This window comes from Lemur catta, chromosome 21, assembly GCF_020740605.2.
Source record: "Lemur catta isolate mLemCat1 chromosome 21, mLemCat1.pri, whole genome shotgun sequence".
In the NCBI taxonomy this organism is placed as follows: Eukaryota; Metazoa; Chordata; class Mammalia; order Primates; family Lemuridae; genus Lemur; species Lemur catta.
This window is the reverse complement of record NC_059148.1, coordinates 22,053,083-22,075,765: the sequence shown is the minus strand read 5'-3', so window position 1 is coordinate 22,075,765 and position 22,683 is coordinate 22,053,083. Positions and strand designations below refer to the sequence as shown.

The window sequence follows — 22,683 nt, the reverse complement described above, 5'->3', positions numbered from 1 at the left end:
GCATCGCCCTATCTCAGGGTCAGCTGATTCCAGCCTTAACTCCACCTGCACCCTTGATTCCCCTGTCCCGTGCGACCTAACATGGTCACAGGTTCCAGGGATGAGGACGTGGACTTCTCCAGGAGGCTGTTCTTCTGCCCACCACCCCTGGGTGGATCCCCGGATGTTCCATCCTTCTCCCCTGCCCTCCATACAGTCTGGCCCGTTTCTTCCAATGGCAGCGACTCCTCCACGTGACCCCCGGCCTAATCCCTTTACCCTCCTGACGGCCCGTTAGCTCACTTCCACCCACCCTCATGCTTAAGGCCATCCTGCTGGTGCTGCTGGGTGGCCATACGGCTTCAGCACTGTGCCCCGAACGTCCTCCGTGTCTGCAGAGCCCTGGCTGTGGGCCTGGCACAGTGCTGAGCCCTTCGCATATCTCGGCAGATTCATCCCAGCAACCTGGGAGGGAGACAAAATCACTGCCTCATTTTCCCAGTGAGGAAAGAGTGGCTCAGAGACACTAAGTTCCTTTCCTGAAGTCACACAGCCAGTGTAAGTGGTGGCATCAGAGTTTGAACCCAGGCAGTTAAGCCCAGAGCCTGTGCTCATTCCAGGTTCAAATCCCACCCACCTGCAGGCCCTCGATTAGGTTACCTTGGTGATCTCAGCCTCAGATGCTGCCCTTGACGAAGGGACTATTCATGCCAACCCACAGACCTGTTGAGAGGATTAAATGAGATAGTACACAGAAGGCGTTTAGCACAGTGCCTGATATACAGAAAACATTTAATTGAGCAATTTTTTAAAAGCCTGTGCTTTCTGCTGCACTGATGATGTCATAACAGTCACTGTCTTCTCTGAGGCTTCTGTAGCATCATCTGCTTTCACAAAAGCACCTGGTTCTCCCTGTGGCGTGGAAGGCAGCTCAGTCTTCATTTGCACGTGAGCACATTGAGGCCCAGAGTTTGGGACGGAGCCAGAGGTTCTTCTTGACCCTTAGTCTCATCTTTTTTTTTTTTAATTTGAATCAGAATCTTACTATGTCACCCAGGCTAGGGTGCAGTGGTGTCATCATAGCTCACTGCAACCTCAAACTCCTGGGCTCAAGTGATCCTCTTGCCTCAGCCTTCTGAGTAGCTGAGACTACAGGCACATGCCACCACACCTGGCTAGTTTTTCTATTTTTTGTAGAGATGGGGTCTTGCTGTGTTGCCCAGGCTATTCTCAAACTCCTGGCCTCAAGCATTCCTCGCACCTTGGCCTCCCAAAATGCTAGGATTACAGGTGTGAGCCACCGTGCCCAGCTCATCGTCTTCATACAGTCCCCTTTCTGCTGCTATTAACTCAATACCATAGTGGGAGGCTTTGGGGGCTAGGTCTCTCTCAAATGTAGTATCATCCAGATGGTGCCTTGACTTGAATTTTGGGGGCTGAGAGGATGTCTGGATCCATGGACAGGCCTCCAGGGGCCCTTGACCCCTATGAGAACACAGGTGACATTTTGCTTGTCCATGCATATTTTCTGTGACAGCAGGTCTGCACAACCCTCAATAATCTTAGGAATCTCAGTTTATTACACCCTTTGTCCTTCAGATTGTGTCTTTTTGGAGCATTGCTAATTCCCTCTTCGTATTCCACCTTTGGTTTGGATTTACAGAGAATTAAACTGGGATCTATTATTTATTGGGGTAAAAAGGGCTGCCAAGTGGATTAATCACATTGATAAGAGCAGTTGGTTGGAGGTGGTTTCTAGCGTCGTTAACCTTGACCGCTCCTGGAATAATGGGTGGATAGAGATGCATTTATTTCGTCCACTCTCTGGAAACGTGCGTCGTTAACAGTGCGTGGAGCGCTGAGCTGTGTCTGGAGACAGCGTGTCTTGAGCATTTACCGAAACCACAGGGAAGGTTACACTGGGAAAGTTATGACCTCATCTTATTCCAGCAACGCAGCCGCTCCAGGTCCAGGAAAAGACGGGGTTTTGAGAGTCAACAGCAGAGGGCTCTGCGTGTGTCTCCCAGGGTGCGCAGGCACGAACGTGACCTTCTCTGCACCTCTTCCGGACATTTCGTAGGATCGCTGTCAGGCTAGGAAGCTGCTGGGAAACTGCAAACTGAGGAGGGTTTGCAGTTTGTCTTCCTGGGGACTGAAGAGGAGCAAGGCTGGGGACAGAGAAGTGGGGCTGGGTTGCGAAGGGTTCCGGCAGCCGTGTGTGCAGGTTTGGTTTCAATCCTATCATCGTGACCCTCTGTTGAATGGTCAGTTCAGGGCAGTGACCCAGAGGTCCGTGCTAGAAAAAGCAAGAGCAGAAATTTCCAACCTCTAGATCTGAATCTACTATTCAGAGTCCTAAACTCTTAATAATCTAGGTCCTACCCCTTAGCAAGCCTGAAATGTGAGTCTGTACCAGACTGAAAGTTTGCATTGAAAAATTTGACTCAATCTTTAATGACATCCGCATTTTCAAATGAGGACATGGAGGCTTAAAACACATGCCCTTGAACAAGAGTTAAATTCTCTGTGCCTCACTCCCTCACAGCATCTTATGTGCTTTAATTCTCACAACTCTGTAAGGTAGATACAAAGATACACCCATTTTACAGATGAGGAAAGGGAATTGGAAAGAGTTTAAGTAACTTGTCTGAGGTTGGACAACTCCACACAACAGACCAAGGATTTGAACTCAGGCCATCCAGCTCTGGAATCTGTGCTGCGAACTATGGTGCTCGCTAGGCTTTCCGGATAGTTCTCCAACCAGGTGTCCACTCTTCTGTCACCTTCTCTGTGACCACCTCTTGGGTCCCAGTGGGGTGGGAAGATGCCAATGCCCTTCCCTTCATCTTCAGCACCACTTTCTCCAAAACTTTGACAAAGTGAAATGTTGCCAATCATCAGGGAACATTCTAGAAGGGAACATTCTGGAAGGCTCTGCCATGTGCACCTTTGGTATCACAGATATCTCTTGCTTTGTCTCCAGGAGAAGAGGTCAGTGCTGGTCATCTTGTGGATCTTGGCCTTTCTGGCAGGAAACACCCTGTATGTGCTTTATACATTCAGCTCCCAGCAGCTATACAACAGGTGAGCGGGGGCATCTGACCCCCACATCGGGACAGTGGGGGGCTTTGTTGGGCTCGGGGCACACACCCCTTCACTTGAGAACAACACACCAGCTCTATGTCACGTTGTAACTTCCACATTCCGCCCTGTTGTCATTACACATACATGCCTAACCCAGCACTCTCTAATAGAAATAGAATGCAAATCACATGTGTAAGTTGAGATTTTCTAGTTGCCCCATGGCGAAAACTAAAAAGAAACAGGTGGAATCAATTTTAATGATAGCCCAGGCTGGAGTACAGTGGCATTATCTTAGCTCACCATGGCCTTGAACTCCTGGGCTCCAGCGATCCTCCCACCTCACCCTCCCAAGTAGCTGGGATGACAGGCTCATGCCACGATGGCCAGCAGTTTAGCTTCATTTTTCCAAAAGTGTTTGGAGATCACTGAATAAGAAAATGTTACCAGGGCAGATGCCTATAGTCCCAGCTATTTGGGAGGCTAAGGCAGGAGGATCGCTTGAGCCCAGGAGTTTGATGCTGCAGTGAGCTATGATCTTGCCACTGTATTATATAGCCTCGGGACAGATCAAGACCCCATCTCTTAAAAAATAAAAAAAGTAGAAGACAGAAAGAAAATGTTGCCAGAATGTTATGACTGTATCAAAACTATCAGCGCTGTTGGAGTTGAGGGGAGATTTTTTGTGGATGGTTGGGTGGAGGGTTGGCCAGTGAGGACAGGGCTGAAACTCAGGTCAAGCCTTCAGATCATGTCTGTCTGTTTGGAAAATGGACTTTGAGGAGTGAGCAGTTTCACCACTTTCTAAGGCCACCTTGTAAAAGCAATTTGGGGGGTTAGTTCCAAGGCATCAGCCCATGTCGCGTACCCTGCAGTAGTTGCACGGTCCAGAATGTCAGGGGCTGGGTGGAGGAGACGGAGTTTCCCAGAACCTTGGCTGGATTTCCGGCTCATGCCATTTTCTGGGCATGGTCCCAGGCTCAGACCTCTGTGCCCCCATCAAAGCAGCCCTGAGTCAAACTGGCAGCACAGAAAGAGAGAGAGAGAAAAACAACAGAGCCGAGTCCTTGTCCTTACGGAAGTCACCAGTCTAGAGCATTTGTATGTGACACCAGCCAACCATTATCTTAGTTTATCCTCCTAGTGACCCATTTCACAGGTGAGGCAACTGAGCCCTCATGGAGCCCTTCCTAAGCAGTCTTAGCCCTGGAGACAGCCCTTACCAGCGAGCTTGAATCTTCTTAGGATTTGACGTCTGATGACCCACATGAGAGAGTCTTAATTCTGCCACTTACCAGCTTTGTGCCCTTTGGCAAATAATGTGACCTCTTTGACTCTTCCCCTGTTTTCTCATTTGTAAAACCAGGACCAAATCAGTTCTTGCCTTCTCTACCCAAACGGGCTACTTAGGAAGGCCAAATGTCATAATACACGTGGAATTAAACTGTAAAACACTAGACATACCATATCATAATTAATATTATTTTATGGTTAATTACTATAATTATTGGTGACGGTACGTAAGGAGGAGCAAAACTGGGAATAAAATATATCAGTTGTTAAAGTTTATAGGGGACTTTGGAAATAAGTGGGCTTAATGATTAATCTGTGGGAAAACACTTGTGCGTCCCCCTACCAAAAGCAAAAACAAAAACAGCAATGAGAGAAAGGAATAAAACGCAATAGATGAATTGAGCACCAACTGGTGTCTTTGAGATAAAATGGAAAGCGTAAGGCAGATCTTCGTTCTGTTGTGATCACGGAAGCAGAGAAGGTTTGGTGGAGTGTGACAGTCAACCAGCCGTCCCCAGGGAAGGGCACGATTAAAGTTCAGGGCCACAGACCTCTCCCTGTGTAGGGGAAGGATGGAGAACACTAACTACAGTCACGATGCCTGGGTTCCAATCTACCTCTGTCCCTTAATGTTTGTAGGACCTTCTGCATGTTACTTTACCTTTCTGTGCCTCAGTTTCCTCACCTGCAAAATGGGTTGAATAAAAAGTGCCTTCCTCAGAGAATTGCTATTGTCATCATCACCGTTGCATGACAGGGCCTTTAGTATGTCTAATATCTCATCAAATCCTGCCAATAACACTGTCAGGGAAGGAACGATTCCCATTTTATTGATGAGAAGACTGAGGCTTACAGAGAGAACTTTATTTGCCCAGGGTCCAATAAATGGAGAAGGCTGGGTTCAAATTCAAGTCTGTCTGATACTAATACCCTTAGGTAGCGTGACCTTGGCCAACTGACTTCACCTCTCCAAACCTCAGTGCCTCATTTATCAACTGGAGATAAGCAATGCTCCCTGCAAAGAACTGTTGCAAGGATTCATTGAGCAGTGAGCAAAGAGCTTAGCACAGTGCCCACCTGGCACCTCAGTTCCCTCCCTCCTTCATAGTGTCCGCCTGTCTTCCTTCCCTCCTGCCTGCCTGCCTGCCTTCCTCCTCTTATAAAGCCTGCCACGCACCCATAAAACTGAAGGGTACTGCTGTGGTTTCCTTGGTCCCCACCAAAACTCAGGTTGCAATTCGATCCCCAATGCGATGCTGTTGGGAGGTGTTTGCGTCATGGCGGGAGATCCTTCCTGAATGGCTTGATGTGGTAGGGAGTGAGTTCTTGCTCTGGTGAGACTGGATTCACTCTCGTGGGAATGGATTACTTCCCGAGAGAGTGGGTTGTTATAAAGCCAGGACGCCCCTCAGGTAGTTTGTTTGGTTTTCATTGTCTTTTTGCACGTGTCCACTTCCCCTTTGACCTTCTCTGCGAGGTTGTGATGCAGCGTAACAGCCCTCACCAGAAGCCAAGGCCATGCCCTTGGACTTCCCAGCCCCCTGAACCGCGAACTAAATAAACCTTTCTTTTTTTTTAAATAAATTAGTTCAGGTATTCTGTTATAACAACACAAAAAGGACTAAGATGGGACCTTAATGATGCTCCCGGCTAATCTTGTCATTTAACCCTCAAGGGAACTGAGGCTCAGAGAGGTTAAGAGATCCACCTGAGATCACACAGCAGGTTAGTAGCAGATTCAGGGAAAGGACGCAGATGTCTGACTCCTGGTTCAGTGCTCTTTCTACATGTGATATTTACAAGGCTCCCGAGTAGAAGGAGCTACTGAGGGCCTTGCCTGAAATGAACATCTTGACTCTGAACCTTCCCCCCAGCCTCATATTCCTGAAGCCCAACCTGGAGACACTGGACTTCTTTGACCTGCTGTGGATCGTGGGCATTGCGGACTTCGTGCTGAAGTACATCACCATCGCCCTCAAGTGCCTCATCGTGGCCCTGCCCAAGATCATCCTGGCCGTCAAGTCCAAGGTAGGCGGGCACTGGCTGCGGCCACCGGGTAGCCCCAATCTCGGCGCCTCCTGGAGGAGGAAAGCATGGCCGAGGCAGGGCTGATGTCATCGCAGAAAATCAACAGAGCCTGGGCCGCTGCCACCCGCCTCTTACAATTCCTTGAAGTTGCGCGTGGCTCTGTGTTGTCACCACCTGCTTGTCACACCTCTACCCTCCAAGTACATTTGTCCTAAGTGACGTTGTTTCAAAGCTGCCCTTGATGCAATTTCCATCTAAATTTCACCTGGGAGAGGAAAACAAACATGAGCGTGTTCTGGGTCCTGCGTCTCCCAGGGAAGGATGGCCCTCAGGGGTTTTTACTCTCGGTGGCTTCCAGGAGCTTGTTTTGTAATGCGGACCAAGGCTCGGAAGGAAAGAGCTCTGTGATCGATCAGCGATGTGTGCCGTGGACTCGGGAGGGGGACGTGGTGGCAGTGATGCCTTGCCGTGTCCTGTAGGGACAGACCCGCCGGCAGGTGTTGGAGTGAAGAGGTCCTGGGAATAGCCAGTGGAAGTCAGGGGACCGAGCGGGGCTAGGACCTGACATTTTCATGACACCAGAAGGAAACCTTGCAACCCCCTAAGCAATCACCCCCCATTGCCTATTCCCCCAGCCCCTGGCAACCGCTAATCTGCTTTCTGTCTGTATGGATTTACCTATTCTATATATTTCATATAAATGGAATCAAATAATATGTGGCCTTTTGTGTCTGGCATCTTTCATTCAGCATGTTTTCAAATTTCATTCCTATTGTGGCATATATCAGCACATCATTCCTTTTCGTGGCTGCATAATATTCCATTGTATGAATGGACCACAACGTGTTTAGCCATTTATCTGTTGATGGACTTTTTGGCTGTTGTGAATAGTGCTGCTTTGAACATTCACATGCAAGTATCTGTTTGAACACAGTTTTGGGGAGTAAATAGCTAGGTGTGAAATTGCTGGGTCACATGGTCTTTCTTTTTGAGGAACGGCCAAGCTGTTTCCCACAGTGGCTGCACCATTTTACAATCCCGCAACATGAAAGCAGTGAGAGGTTAAGGAAGTAGCCCAAGGTCACACAGCCCATAAGTGGCTAAGAGGGGATTTGAACTCAAGCAGGTAGACTCCAGAACAACCCCTGCTCTGAGTTATTAGACTGTACTCTCTCCCACATGAGTTCCCTGAGTTTGGGAAATTGCTCAGAGTTAATTTAGGAGACAAGTCCCCATAAGCCATCTGTGTAAAGTCCCCAAAGTCCAGACTGAGGTGCCTCACTTCCTTCTCCTTGAATCAGGCGCTGGTGGGGACAAGGGGCGGGGCGGGCCCTGGCACCCCTTCCCTGTGCCACCAAGTTGTGGGCGACAGTTATTAATGCCTCCCTGGCAACTGTCCAGTTCCCTTTTTTTGATTATTATTATTTTATTCGGTGAGATTAATGTGCCAGGTCAGAGCGTAATCCCGCCTATAAAAAGTGATGTGAATAGTCGCCTCAAGATAAATTGCAGGCTTGGAAAAGGTCCACAGCCTCGCCTTGCCTGTCTGAGTGCTCTCCGCAGCCCTCATCAATCCTTGTCTGGGGAGAAGAAAAGGCCGGGTCTTCATCTGCAGCTGGGGTGGGGGCGGGGGAGGCACATCTGTCAGGGACCCCTGACAGCTCTCAGCACAGATGCTCTCTCCGGGCTGCCACGCCATCCCCTGAGAGGGTGGGTTGGGTTTTGATATCATAATTATTATATTGGAAGGGCGCTCGGTATTTGGGTCTGCTTTGATGGCCCTGACACGTGCGGCTGGGTGAGCCACCTCTCTGGGGATTTCAGGAATCTCTTCATTTTCGGCCTTTTCTTAATTATCATTCCACCAACGCCAGTTCCCACGTGCCTCCCGACACGGAGGGGCTGCCGGGAATCCTCACTCACACCTGGGTCTTCCAGGGAGGGCCCTGCCCGTTGGCCGGCCAAGATGGGTGGAAGACGGTGACCACTGATCTTCAACCTCAACCCCAAACCATCGTGCTGGCCCAGTGTCTTAAGCTGCCACTTGTCATTATAAATCCTGATAACTTGTCTGTAACTTGTATGTTCTGGGATTGCCTGGTCTGGCTTCCTCCCACCTGTCCAACCTCATCGCCCACACCTGTCTCCCTCGCGTATTGTTCCCTCTGCCTGGGGCAGCTTTTCCCTCAGTGTCCCCATGGCTGTCTCCTTCCCGTCATTCAGATCTCAACTCCAGTGTCACCTCCTCTGAGAGGTCTTCTCTGATCACCCTGTTGAAAGTAGTTTTCTCCAACTTGTGTTATTACATGATCATGTTACATCCTTCTTAGCATGTACAGTATCTGAAATAATCATATCAGGTCACTTTGTCTTTATTTTCTGTCCCGCCTGCCAACCCACCACTAGAATGTGAACTCGTGAACAAGGACCACTAGGTCTCTCTCAACTCACAGGGAGGGAGGAGCCTCACATTAACACCTATCAGGGGGTTTAAAACCAGGCCTGCTTCTTCCCGCTGCATAGAGTTCTCACCACTGCCCCAGCCTCCACACTTCCACTGACGCTATCCAGGGTCTGTTGGCTTACAGGGGCAATGCTAGATCCCAAGACTATAAAAATGAGTAAGTTGCCATCCTACCTTTTGTCCAATGACTTGATTCTCTTTGAAGGAAACTTGTTGGTTTTTTATTTTTTATTTTTATTTTTTTAGACACAGGGTCTTGCTGTGTTGTCCAGGCTAGAGTACAGTGGCATGATCCAGTGCAGGTCGACTGAGGTGCTCTGCTCCATGCGGTCATTCAGGGATCCAGCCTTCTTCCTTGGAATGAAATCACCGTCCCCTGGGATGTTCCCCTAGGATGGTGTATCTCAACTTTAGATGTATAGAAACATCACCTGGAGAGCTTATTCATACACCGATTCCTGAGCCTCACCCTCAGGGAAGAGCCAGAGATTCTGATTTCTTGCAGAATCCCAGGTGATGCTGATACAGCAGGGGGCTGGGACCACAGTCGCCAGTGGAACCTCAACACCCAGGGGGCCAAGGAGGGAAGCGAGATTGGAGGGTTGCAAGGAAGATTTTAAGCACCAGAAGTTGTGTGGCTCACTTGCACTCACATTCTGCCATTGGCTAAGACTGAGTTTGGGGGGCCCCCACCCAACAGCAGGAGAATCTGTCTTCCTGAGGGCCTGGGGGAAAATTAAGTGGGATTTGGGGAACTCATGGCAATCTCTCTGCCTCGTCCTTTGAAATGTATGCATTCTGTCTTCTACCCTGGAGGCTACTGCTTGTTTTACTACGAGTGTGTACGTCCATAAACAAAATGCGGTATTGGTTTTCATGTGTAACAAATTAACATCAGTGACAGGCTACGTGCAGCCTTTTGCATCTTGTGTTGTTACACGGTGTTGTGTTTTTGAGGTTTGTGTATATTTGTGCTTCTTAAAGTGTGGTCCCCTGGGCCAGCAGCGTCAGTGTCACCTGGCAACTGATCAGAAATGCAAATCCTCAGACGCCACTCCAAGACCCATAATTCAGAAACCGTGGAGGAGGGTGGCAGCAGCCTGTGCTCTAACAAGCCCTCTGGGTGACTTGAATGCTCACCGAACTTTGAGAACTACTGATCTTTGTTAATATGTGTAGTTCCAGTTCTCCATTAATTTTTCAGTGCTGTATAATATTCCTGGTTTATTCATCTATTCCCCCACTCATAAGCAGTTAGATTATGGGTTGTTTTTTTTTACCATTATGAATAGCACAATAATGAATGTCTCTGTGCACGTGCACAAAAATTTCTTTGACATAGCCATCTAGAAATGGAATTGCTGGATTTTAGTATTGAGTATGTCTGGAGTCCCCAGACAGTTCTTCCTCAAGAGGCTACAGCAAGCAATTTATACTTCCTCCAGTGCTGCATACAGGTTGCTGTTTTTCCACGTCGTGCTTTAAGCATTCAGCATTACTTTCAAATCCCTCATCTTCGAAGTGTGCCATGTGCACATTATCCAGAAAGATTAAGAAATTGTCTGTTTTAGAGGTTTTGGATTTAAACGTGGTGCGGAGCCTGGCTCCATCATTTCTTCCATTGCTCACTGCTTGGCAGGTCACTTCTTGCTGTTTGATCTTTTTCTTGCCTTACAGAGAGGCAAGAGTGGGCAGTTTTGTCTTCCTTCTGATCTTGACGGGAATGCCTCTAGGATCGTTTCAGACAGGGTTCTCCAGAGAAACAGAACCAGTAGGATATGTGGATGTGAAGAGATTGACTGCAAGGAATTGGCTTACATGGTTATGGGGACTGGAAACTCTCAGGCAACAGCTGATGCTGCAGTCTTTTGTTTGTTTGTTTGTTTTGGGGGTTTTTTTTTTTGTAATTTTGTTTAATGTTCTTGACAATCTTATAAGGTAAATACACTGTTGTCCTTATTTGTAAAATGTAAGTGATTTTGCTCAAGGTCATTTGTGTAGTAAGTGGCAGAACCAAATCTTTTGTTTTGTCTGTTTGTTTGAGACAAAGTCTTGCTCTGTTGCCCAGGCTAGAATGTAGTGGCGTCATCACAGCTCACTGCATCCTCCAACTCCCAGGCTCGAGTGATTCTCCTGCCTCAGCCTCCCGAGTAGCTGGGGCTACAGTTGTGCACCACCATGCCCGGCTAAGTTTTCTGTTTTTGTAGAGATGGGGTCTCACCATGTTGCTCAGGCTGGTCTTAAACTCCTGGGCTCAAGTGATCCTCCCGAGTCACTGGGATTATAGGCATGAGGCACCCCGTCTGGGCAGAACCAAAATCTTTCAGAGCGCAGAGCCTGTGCTCTTCACTATGATGGTTCCACTGATAGATGAGGCAGAGGAAAAGAAAGAGGAAGGTGCTTGTGAAGAGGCCAGAGGAAGAACAGGAGATGGTGACATTAATTTTGTAATTATTAATATACATTCTTGTTCTCTCCACCTGGAATACCTCATCCCTGGAATTCCCCATGCCCACTTCTCTGCCTAGGAACTCCTGTTTGTTCTTTAAGAACTCGACTCACATGTACCTCCTCTGAGGAGCCTTCTCACATCCCATCTCCCCAAACCTCCAACCCTCTGGAATCCCACAAAAATTTGCTTAGATTTCATTATAGCCCAAGTTATTATATGTTCATTTTCATAACTCCTCCTTGTACTAAATTCAGAACTCTGAGGGCAAGGACTATGTCTAATTATTCCTTGTGGTTCCAGTGCTTAGCTCAGCTCATCGTAGGTGCTCAGGGAAAGTGAGATTGAATGAATCAATCATCACACCTCGAGGACCCTCTGTCTTACTAGGTACCATGCTAAGAGATGTAAAGTTAAAAAAATCATCCCTTTGGCCCCTTGAAGTTCACAAACAAATTGAGGATGTGTTCATATCTTTCAAGTCTACGTTATGGAAATCCAACACAAACTAGCTTAAAAGGAAAAAAAGAATGTGGGCAGGGGACAGAATTTATTTTTCCTAGGCAGGTTACTTCTCTTAATAGTTTCAGGAATAGCTGAATCTCAGATCCAAGGATTTCCAACAATGTTATCCTCCAGATTAGGTCTCTCTTTCTATAACCTGCTCTTGGGTGGCTTCATCCTCCAGAATTTCTTTTCCCATGTGAAAGCCCCTCACAGCTCCATGTTTACATCCAATTGTAGCAAAAATAGAGCTTTTTACGCCAATGGTCCTAGCAAAAGTCCTAGGAATAATTCTCAATGCTTTTAATTGAGTCACCTGCCCTTCACTGAACCCATCATAGTAACTCTGAATAGGCCTATGTGACATGCTTACCTCTGGATTTAGAAGTGGGGTTGACCCCATCCAAATCATATGGATTGAAAGTGAAGGAAGGTTGTTCACCAGAGGAAAATCAAATTGCTGTTACTCAAAGGGGGAGAAGATGTTAGGCGAGCAAAACCCAACACATGCCTCCATAGAGAAGATGTCCTATACGTCAGTAATTATATGGTAAGGCCAGGAGTGATGCTTGTCTTAAGTGCTTACAGCAAAAGATTAGGAAGGAGAAATGGATCACTTCAAAGATAGCTGTCCACAAACACCTTCTAGGATGAAGCCTTTGAACTACACCTTTTAGATAGGTAGGATTATGGTAGGTGAAGATGAGGAGGCCTTTCAGATATGTGGAAAGGTATGAACAAAGGCAGGGAGGTGTAAGGATCCTTTGGAGTTTTTCCAAGTTTGCTGGGAACTTTTGGGAATTAAGTCTAGAACTTTGGTTGGGGGCTAGATCTATACATAGTCTAATCAGTGCTAATCCTTTATTCAGATTTGTTCCACATATGATCTCAAAAAAGAGTAATCTTGGCAGGCTCCAGGAGTAGGATTATGCTTCCCATGTTACCAATGGGGCAAGTGAGGCCTAATGCAAGAGATGCCTACTGAGAGTTCACCCTCTTGTGTCCAGAGACGGAACAGCACAAGAAGCCCAATTTCTTGCCCTCTAGCCCAGGACTGTGCCCCTCCCCCCATCCACAGTAAAAACAAAATCCCGGGTTGGAAATCACCAGGACAGCAGCTGTGGCTCAGCCCCAGGCCCAGCCTGAGGACACCTTTGCAGGAAGCTGTGGGCACAACCACAGAGGCAGAAAGAAGGTATCGGACTTGCATAACGGCTAAGAGCAGAGAGGCTGGAGTCAGGCCTGGTTTTGATTCTCAGTTTCATGAGTTAAGGTTTTACCTTGGGCAGATAATATAACTTCTCTAAGCCTTAGCTTCCTCATCTGTAAACAAGGTAAAGAACAATACCTATCTTACAGAATGGTTCATGAGGTCTCAATGAGGTATTGCATATTGAGAATTTAGCACTCTCTTTCTCATCCGGTCTCATCTCCTCTTCCAGTCTGTTCTCCTCTTCCTCTTCCGGTCTGGTCTCCGTCCAGTCTGGTCTCCTCTTCTGGTCTGGGCTCCTCGCCCCCTCCCGTCTCGTTTCCTCTTCCGGTCTCGTCTCTTCCTCTTCCGGTCTCGTCTCTTCCTCTTCCGGTCTGGTCTCTTCCTCTTCCGGTCGGGTCTCCTGGTCTGGTCTTCTCGTCCCCTTCCAGTCTGATCTCCTCTTCCGGTCTGGTCTCCTCACCCCGTCCCGTCTCATTTCCTCTTCCAGTCTCGTCTCTTCCTCTTCCGGTCTCGTCTCCTCTTCTGGTCTGGTCTTCTCGTCCCCCTGGGGTCTCGTCTCTTCCTCCTCTTCCGGTCTGGTCTCCTCACCCTGTCCTGTCTCATTTCCTCTTCATCTTCCAGTCTGGTCTTCTCTTCCTTGTCTGGTCTCCATGTGGTCTTCTCTTCTCTTCTTCATCCTGTCTCATTTCATCTTCCTGTCTAGTCTCCTCGTCTTCTTCTGGTCTGGTCTCCTCTTCCTCACCCAGTCTGGTCTCCTGATGCTACAGTCTTGAGGCAGAATTTCTCCTTCCTTGGGGAAGCCTCAGTCTTACTCTTAAGGCCTTTCAGCTGATTGAGTAAGGACAATCTCTGTTACTTAAGTCAACTGATTACAGGTGTCAACCACATTTCCGTTACTTAAGGACAATCTCTGTTACTTAAGTCAACTGATTATAGATTGCAACCACATCTACAAAACACCTTCACAGCAACGCATAGATTAGAGTTTGATTGCATAACTGAATGGTATAGCCTACCTGGTTAGATAGACACTTAAAATTAACCGTTGTAGTCCCTTATTAAATGAGATGCGCGCATTGGGGCTGAGGATCTTTTATCGTGTCAAGAAAGCACCCATCTAGTCCATTTTATTACAATGTTTAAAATTAGAAAGAGCGATTGAATTTGATCAAGAAGCATCTGATTTTTCTCCTTTGATCTGTCACTACGAAGAGCTGCGTTATTAGATTTCCTGTTAGTCTCTGCATTCCCGGGAATGAACACCACTTGATCGTGATGTATTATCCTTTGAATATGCTCCTGGGTTCTGCGCCCTGCTGTTTTATGAAGATTTTTGCGTCTTCTTTCATAAGTATTCCTCTCCCTTTTTCTGCGACTTCCCAGAAATTGCTCTGGTCACTTTCCCTTAGATCTCATGGGCCACTACTCAGTCACACTTGCTGCCTGGCAGGCTGAGAGCATCAGCTTGTAGCGGGGTGGCAACAGCCCAAAGCAAACATGAACATTCTCACTTTGAAAGAGGAAGGGGAGGAGGGATATGGAGAGTCACTGGCAGTCTCTGTCCCTGGGTGATTATCATCGCTCATTTGCAGATGAAGGACCTGAGGCTCAGCAAGGTATGTTCACTTACCCAGGGTCACACAGCAAGTCTGTGGCACAGCTGTGACTTGAGAAACCAGGTCTTCCACATGACCCCCAGGGACCCATGATAATAAGAGAATCATCAATATGATATGATAATACAATAGAGTAATAATAAATAGCTGATGTGCCTGGTACTGTTCTAAGTGCTTCATATACATGAACTCCTTTCATCCTCACAACAACCCTGTGAGAGAGATAGTCTCATTATCCCCAATTTGCAGATGAGGAAACTGAGGCAAGTGACTTGTTAAGGGTAAGCAAGTGACAGGGCGGGCACTTGGACGCTGGCAGTCTAGGTGTAGAACCCACAGTCTTAACCATTGCATGATCCTGCCTCTCCGACCAGTGCCCCCCACACCCCTGACCCAGTGACCCTGACTCACATGGTGGCAGCAGCTGCTTTCTGTGCACCTGAGGACCCGCCGGCTTGCTCCCCACCGACCCAGGCACCCCACACCCACGTCTTCCTCCCTCAGCTACCCCAGCACCCCCCTTCTTCTGTTTCCAGAGCCTGCACATCATTTTTTGTTGTCGTCCTTGTTTTGTTTTGTTTTCTTTCCCTTCACTCCGTTCCCTGGGAGACTCTCAAAGGCTACATTCTGCCACCAAGGGATGCAGCAAGGGACAGAGCCCCAGCGGGCACCTGGGATTTCCCAAACCCCACCCACCCCCCTTTTGGGGGCAGAAGAGGGGGGATTGCATTATTTATTTATCTATCTAGTCCTGCCCAGCTCCACACCCCCCAAGCTGTTGTTCCTCATCGGGGAAGATGAAAAACAGCCCCAGACAATGGAGGACAAGGCTCGCCACATGGCCCTCGCAGTTTAATTTCCTTTAATTCATTTTATATTGAACCAAATGATACTGTTTGTTTTTAATGGCAAACACTCAGCACGGAGGAGGGGCCGTCAGGCCTCCTCCTGGGGAAATTAGGAACAGCTGCCAGTTCAAGTCTCCCTCCCTCCCTCTGTCCTGCCCTCCCCCGGCTCCCCACACCTACCCACCAGCACTGGGGCCTTTGGAAATCGATTTCCAGGTTGAAAGATGATAGCTTTCGCCAGCTCAGATGGTCACTGTCTGGAGAGCTGGCCTGGCTCCGTCCCAGCTGCCGTCAATCCCTCCTAGGATGGCCGCCCCATCCCACAGCCACCCTTCTTTGGGAGTAACTGGACACACAGGACCGGACTGGGGCCTTGCTGTTCTTGGGGCCCCTCCTCTCCTGCTCATGGCCAATAATCCTGGGTGGGCACCTGGCCTGATCCGGACCCATCCAGGGCCCTCTCCCAGGAACCGAGGAACACAGAGGCCGGGAGGTTAGCGCTGAGCACGTTCATTTATTCCGTACCTGGGAGCAGAGTCAGGGCTGCAACCCAGTCCTGCCGAATCAGAGTCTGCACTTGAACCTGGCTCCTGGGTGATGCACATGCTCACGAAGGTTGGAGAAGTGCTGATGAGAGGAGAGTTCCCTCCACTTGCACACTGAAGTTTCTGGAACTACCCTTCATGTGGCCTGGGGGGTCCAGCGCCTCTTTGAAGTCTGAGATAATCCAGAATCTTCCCAAAGCCCCTTTCTTTGCTGAAGTGGGCCACAGTCAGTTTCTGTTCTTGCAGATAAAAAGAATTTTAATGTTTAACCAGCTTTTTTGGGAGAAGCTTTGGCAGGGGCCAAACCAAGGTGATTAATGCCCAGTCTGGACATTCCAGAGGCCTCTCTGATCCTGCAAAGGCTGGGATACAGCCCTGCCCTCTTGTTAACACACCATTAAACCCAGGAAGACCTTGTTCTACTGATGAGGAAACCAAGCTCCCAGAGTCACCGGTTCCGGTCACATGATTTATCCTCTGTCTCTTCATTCTGCAAATGTTTTTTGGACACCAACAGAGTGCCAGGCACGATGCCAGGCTTGGGGGCTCCCCAGACCCAGGACGTTCAAGTTCAAAGCTCACAGTCCGGTGCAGGGAGCAGGCAGTGGGGCAGCCCCTCCAGGGCCCTCTAGGAAAACAGAGAAGGGGCACCTAAACTAGCCACCAGTGAAGTCTTCCTAGAGAGGGGGACATCAGAACTGAGTTTTCACGCAGGGCTGGGAGTTGGCCAGGCAACGTGCATGCCAGGGAGAGAGGACAGCCGGAGCTGCAGCACAGAAATGGGAAACAGTTGGGCATGTGCGTGTTTCCGGGTAACTCTTGAATGTCTCATCCCCGCTAGACTCTAAGCTCCACGAAGGCAGGGAGGACGTCTGCCATGCTCATGCTATGCCCAGTGGCACACAGTAGGCATGCAGTGACTCTCAAATGATGGGACAAGCAGATGTCAGTGGTTGGTATGAATGTGCAGACAGGGCAAGGGAGGGAAGCCCAAGTCCATGGTTCCCTGAGACACACCCCATGCCACCTGCCTACTGTTCCAACCATGTCATGGGTATGTGGCGTCAACCCCCTACTCTGGGTGCAGCAGGGGTTAATTAGCCAGCTAAGTGCTGATTGCTTTGCCCTTCCCCCCCTAAATGAGTAGGGAGGTAGCCAAGTCCCCTGAGGTGGCCTTGGAGGCATCCACTTCAGCCCCTCCCTCCCGGAGGAAAGGAGGGAGTAGAGTTTGGGGGTCTCCTGTTTGCTTCCACCAGGGTGGGTGGGGCTGCCCTGCTCCCACATTTCCCCCCGACGTCCCTCCCTCCCTGGGGAGCCGAGAAGGGGTCAGAGCTGGGATTTGGCCCAAGGGAGCACACTGATGACATCTCTCAACTCTCAGCTTGTCCAGAAAGGTTCCAGAGTGGATTAGAAAGAGCTTGTGCTCTGCAGTCAGTGGATCCGAGTTCGAATCCTAGTTCTGCCATTTCCATCAGTATCGCCTCTGGCCAGTCACCTCCCTCTCGGTGCCTCAGTTTCCTCATATGTAAAGGGGGGAAAAAGGAAATAATCCTGTTTACCCCTCAGGGTTTGGAGGGAGATTGGAGATGAGCTAAAAAATAAATTGTGGGAAGAGGTGGAGGTGCTTTCAGCAATCCCTGGCTCGTGCAGACGCTCAGTGTGTGTTTTCTCTTTTTTTGCGTTTTCCCTCATGACCCTCACGTGGAAAGCCAGGCCCTGTTGCTGGGTGGCTGAGCAGCCCCCTGAGGCTTTGCAGGCCTCTGGCTGTTCTCCTGGGGGCCCAGAAGTGCCAAGGTCAGAACCTTGAATGGGCCAAAGAAGGGAGGAAACATTATCCTTGCTAATTACCTATGTGTGCCACCCCTGGACGAGCCTGGGTACGAATCCTGGCTTTGCCACTAGCTGTGGATCCTTGGGTGAGTGAGGTCACGGTGATGAGCTCTGTGGCCTCTGTCTACGTGACAGATGATGTCACCCAGCTCAAGGAGGAGCCCAGAGAGGAGCACATGGGGTGATGAGAAGGGTTAGCACAGGACTTTCAGCGCCTGCTCAGTCATAGCTGTTGGGATAAGACCCGACCCTGCCTTGAAGGGGCCAATGGGGAGATGAGGGAGACACACAAAAGAACAAGGACAGGACAGAGGGAGATGACCCTTGGAACACAGACATATACCTTGCTGTGTCCTTATCCACGACGCATGGACATATGCTGAGTGACTGCGACAGAGACGCACCCAGAGGCAGGGGGGTGGCAGAGGAGAGCTGGGGCAGTTGTCTGTTCCCCTGCGGGCTTGACCAGGTTGCTGCAGGCCCCTGGGCCTTGATATAGCTGAGAACAGCCTTGTCCCCACGCTGGGTGAGGCGGAGCAGGGGTGGTCCCTGCAGCCAGGCTTCGGTGTCTAGAGCTGTTCCTATTTTAAGAGGAGGAAACCGTCCTCCTGGGAGTTTTGATTCCTTGTCCGTAATCACACAGCCATTCGGAGGCAAGGGAGCCCTTCTGAACGCCTGCCTGGCTCCTGCCTCTCTTCCCAGCCTGACATCCCATCTGCCACTTGCCAGAGGTTTAGAACTTCTCTTAGGGCCCACCCCACCTTGCTAAATCATGTTCTGTAGGCCTTTGCAGTGGCTTGTCCCTCTCCCTGGCCCCCAGCCCCATCGCCCTCAGGCCTCTGTTTAGATGTCACTTCCACTGGGAAGCCTGGACCTATCCCTGGTCCCAGGTGGGGCTGTGTGACTCACCTGTGTTCTCCCACGGCCCCCGGCTACTTCTGTTTTGAAAGCATCATGTGATGTTGTGATTGCTGGTTTGTCTCCCCCACTAGACTCACACCTGGTGAGAACAGACATCAGGTGTCTCGTATGTTTCGCTTTATTCCTGGCGCACAGTAGGCACTCAAAACAAATACACTTAAAGTGATTCGTGAATGAGTGTTCAAAAACGTATTTTCTCTGAAGCAGTGTGAATTCACTTGCAGGGGTCTACTAGACTTGGAGTCAAAAGTTCCATTTCAGCTGTTTGGTCATCAGCCCTGGACCTTGGGTGAGTCAGCAGACTCCTCAAAGCCTCAGTTTCCTCATCTGTATGATGGGGATAGTAATCGTACCAATGTGGGAAGTAAACAGGCTCATGTATGCGAATGAATCTTTTTGATCACTGCAGCTCGTTAAGTGGTAGCGTCGATTTATTATTTAGTGAAAAACCAAAGCAAGCAGAAGAAAGGGTGCCCTGGAAGGCATGACCCCACTCCTCCTCCTGACGTTCCCTCGGAGTAAACGATGATAGTAATTGTCATTGCAGGAGCCAATCACCATGCACACACTACATGCCAGCCACTGTCCTAGGCTGTTTCCATCATCCGTCCTCCCATTCATTCAATCAGTATTTTTTGACTACCTACTCTGTGCTGTGCCTAGTACTAGGTCAGTGAATAAGCAGAGTGTCTACTTCCAAGGGATTTACATAAGCAAGATGCTGAGATAAATAAGCAACATGTCAGGTGGAGACAAAACAAGGGATGCCATTGTGGGTGGGGGACTGCTCTTCTAATCTGTGGCCAGGGAAGGCCTTGCTAAGAAGGTTAACAGTCATGAAAAGGCTAGAAGGAAGCCAGGGAGTGCACTGTGTGGACAGATATCTGGGGAAGAGTGTTCCAGGCAGGGGAAACAGCATGTGGAAAGGCCCTGAGGTAGAAAAATGCGTGGCAAGTTCAAGGAGCAGCAAGCCAGTGTGGCTGGAGCAGAAGAGGGGGCAGGGCAGCTTCATGGGCATGCAACCTGTGCAGAGGGTCCCACGCTTGGCTGAATGCTCCACTATCAGTGTTTGAAATTCTTCATTTTTTAACAAGGAGTCCTGCATTTTCATTTTATACCAGGCATCGCAAATGATGTAGCCAGTCCTGGTGGTGGGAGATACGGTCAGAGAGGTGGCAGGGACCGCAGCACCAGCGACTGCTTTCTGGCCCCCCCTCATCCTGCCATGAAAGGCAGCCCTCAGGGATGCTCTGACTATGCGAGTCTGATACTGTCCTCATGACAGTGGGCACTATTTCTTCTCTGTATTAGGTTCCCATGGCTACCATGACAAATTACCACAAACTTTGTGGCTTAAACAACACACGTTTATTATCTCACAGTTCTGGAGGTCAGAAGTCCAAACCGGCATCGTGGAGCTGAAGTCCAGATGTCAGCAGGGCTGTGTTTTCTGCAGGCTCCCTGTGTTCCTTGGCTCTGGGCCCTTCTGCCATCTTCAGAGCACATCTCTCCAACCTCTGTCCCCGTCATCACATCCTCTTCCTTCACTCTGACCCACTGGCCCCCTCTTATAAGGACCCTTATGATGACATTGGGCCCACCGGGATAATCTAGGATAATCTCCCCATCTCAGGATGCTTCATGTAATCCCATCTGCGCTTACACAAAATTCCTTTTACCGTGTAAGGTAACAAATTCACAGGTTCTGGGGATCGGGACATGGACATCTTCGGGAGGCTGTTTTTCAGCCTACCCTCAGCCCCCACTTTGCAGATGAAGAAACTGAGGCCCAGAGAGGTGATGTGACTTGGGCAAAGTCACCCTCCCAGCAAAAGGACAGATCCACGATTGGGGCCCACATCTGTAAAGTTCAAAGTCATGGGCTCTAGACCACCAGGAGGGGAGGTGCTCTCTGCCTATCTCTGTCTCCCTCCCTCCTTTGCACCTCTGCCCCCACCCCCTAGCATCCTGGGAGGCAGCTAGACTTGGGCAGTTTTGGCCCAGAGCATTTGTGCCCAAGACTGTAGCTGTCGTGGGGACACACAAGCTCATCCATTCACCTGGGACCAGGACAGAGGGAAGAGGCCGCCTTTCCGTAGCTAACCGGGTCCCAGGCCACCTCAGGCTTAATCATCAACATCTTATAATTAGGCTTCTCCTGGGTCCTGGGGGGCAGAGCCTTGTTTGTAAGGAAGCTCCTGCACACAGTTGCTGGGGCATGTGGGCTCAGCCATTCCTGTTCATGGGGCCAATGCTCTTAGATCAAGGAAACTACGCCCAATTCTCTTAGACCAAGGAAACCATGGCCAGTGAAACTGAATGCCCGACTGCTGCAGGTTTCTACTCACAGCCTGGCCACTCCCGCGAGGCCTCAGCCTGGCCCCAAGGACTTTCTGTCAGCTGGCCCCCAGGGCCACAGCACCAGAGGCCAATCCCAGCCATTGGCATGCTTTCTGGCCTCTTCCTCATTCGGGGCCTGGAAGGACCTTTGTAGGAACTTGGGGGTGGGAGGGAGAGGGTGACACACATTTTCATCAGCTCTGACCTTTAATGATGCGCGTCCAGCTATCAGATGGCAGCCGTGGTAGTGGGTAAGAGCAGCCCTGCTGACATCAGACAGACCCGGATTCACGTCCCACCTCTGCCACATACGAGCTCTACGATCTCAGGCAAAATGGTGAACTTCTCTGAAAATGAGCCTCAGTTTCCCTCATCTACAAAGTAATAACTTTCCCCCTGCCTCATGGGGTTATTATAGTCTATTTAAAAAGCAGGCAGGCAAACTTTCAACTTGTGGCTTTTTTTAAATAACACATATAACATATAAAAACAAAAAGTAACAAATACCCTTGTATACCTAGCTTAAAAAGTCGAAAATTACCAGTTTCTTAGAAACCCCCTGTGCACGCCTCCTGGGTTCTGTTCATCTCCCTCCCTCCCTTGGCCTGTAAGAAATCAGGGTTTTATGGTTACCATTCCCTTGTTTTCCTTGTGTCTGCTTTCTGTAGTTTTTATGTCTCCTTCCTTGCTATCATTAAAGACCAGAGGAGACATAGGCATAAGTGCGTGTAACCTTCTCCCTTCCATACCAAGGTTCCTACTAAGTTTCTCCTACCTCCCTCTCCTGTTAACAAACCAAGGACTCTGTTGGTTGGGAAAGCAGAGCATCAAGCTTGTCAGTACTGTACTACACTTAGAATGAATGGGCTCTGGATAAGCACCAGACAGACTTTACCATGAATCAAACAATGTAGCAAGGAGCTTGGGCTTCTAGATAGTACAGAGTCAGCCCAAACTTTATACTCAAACAAATCTGGATTTTGAATATCAGCACCACCCACCAGCCTAGGCCACTAATTCTTTGCATTCACTCCAAAAATATTTGAGTGTCATACTGTGTCTGTGACAGACACTGTGTAGGTGTAGGGATATGTGACAAATGAAACAGAGAGACCAAAACAGAGTCCCTGCTCTCGTTTAGTTGGAGAGATCACCCAACACAGAAATATAAAACTTCAGATTTCAGTAAGCACCAGGAAGAAAATAAAACTGAAATTGTGGAGGATTCATTTAGGGAAATGGGAAAGGGCTTTCTCTGTGGGATGGATGTTTGAGCTGCAACCTGTACTTCCTTAGCCATCTGACTTTGGTTGGGGAAAAAATTCCATTTTCGCATCTGCAAAACAGGGCTGGTAATAACCCCATCCCAGCTCTTCCCTTAGTCATAGACCCTGACTCGGAGCCTGGTTCAGCAGTAAACAAACGTCACTGCCCTTTCTCCCTGTGGTTCCTGGCTATGTGCGGTGCTGGAGATCTGCTGAGGAGCCGTGTGAGTGAGCTGTTTGTTAGTGATGGCGAATCGGCTGCTAGCAAGTGAGTTGTGAAGCCCCCTAATAGGGTCTCACTGGACCC

General features: G+C 49.2%; 1 protein-coding gene across 1 annotated transcript in view; it reads left to right on the top strand.

Annotated features, from left to right (window-relative positions):
- RNFT2 (ring finger protein, transmembrane 2) overlaps nt 1–22,683 on the top strand; it is a 44,196-nt gene that overhangs the window by 8,547 nt on the left and 12,966 nt on the right. Inside the window, exons 5-6 of the mRNA XM_045534743.1 lie at nt 2,963–3,063; nt 6,228–6,381. Of these exons, the coding sequence (XP_045390699.1) occupies nt 2,963–3,063; nt 6,228–6,381 (255 nt within the window). The remainder of the gene's footprint in view (nt 1–2,962; nt 3,064–6,227; nt 6,382–22,683) is intronic.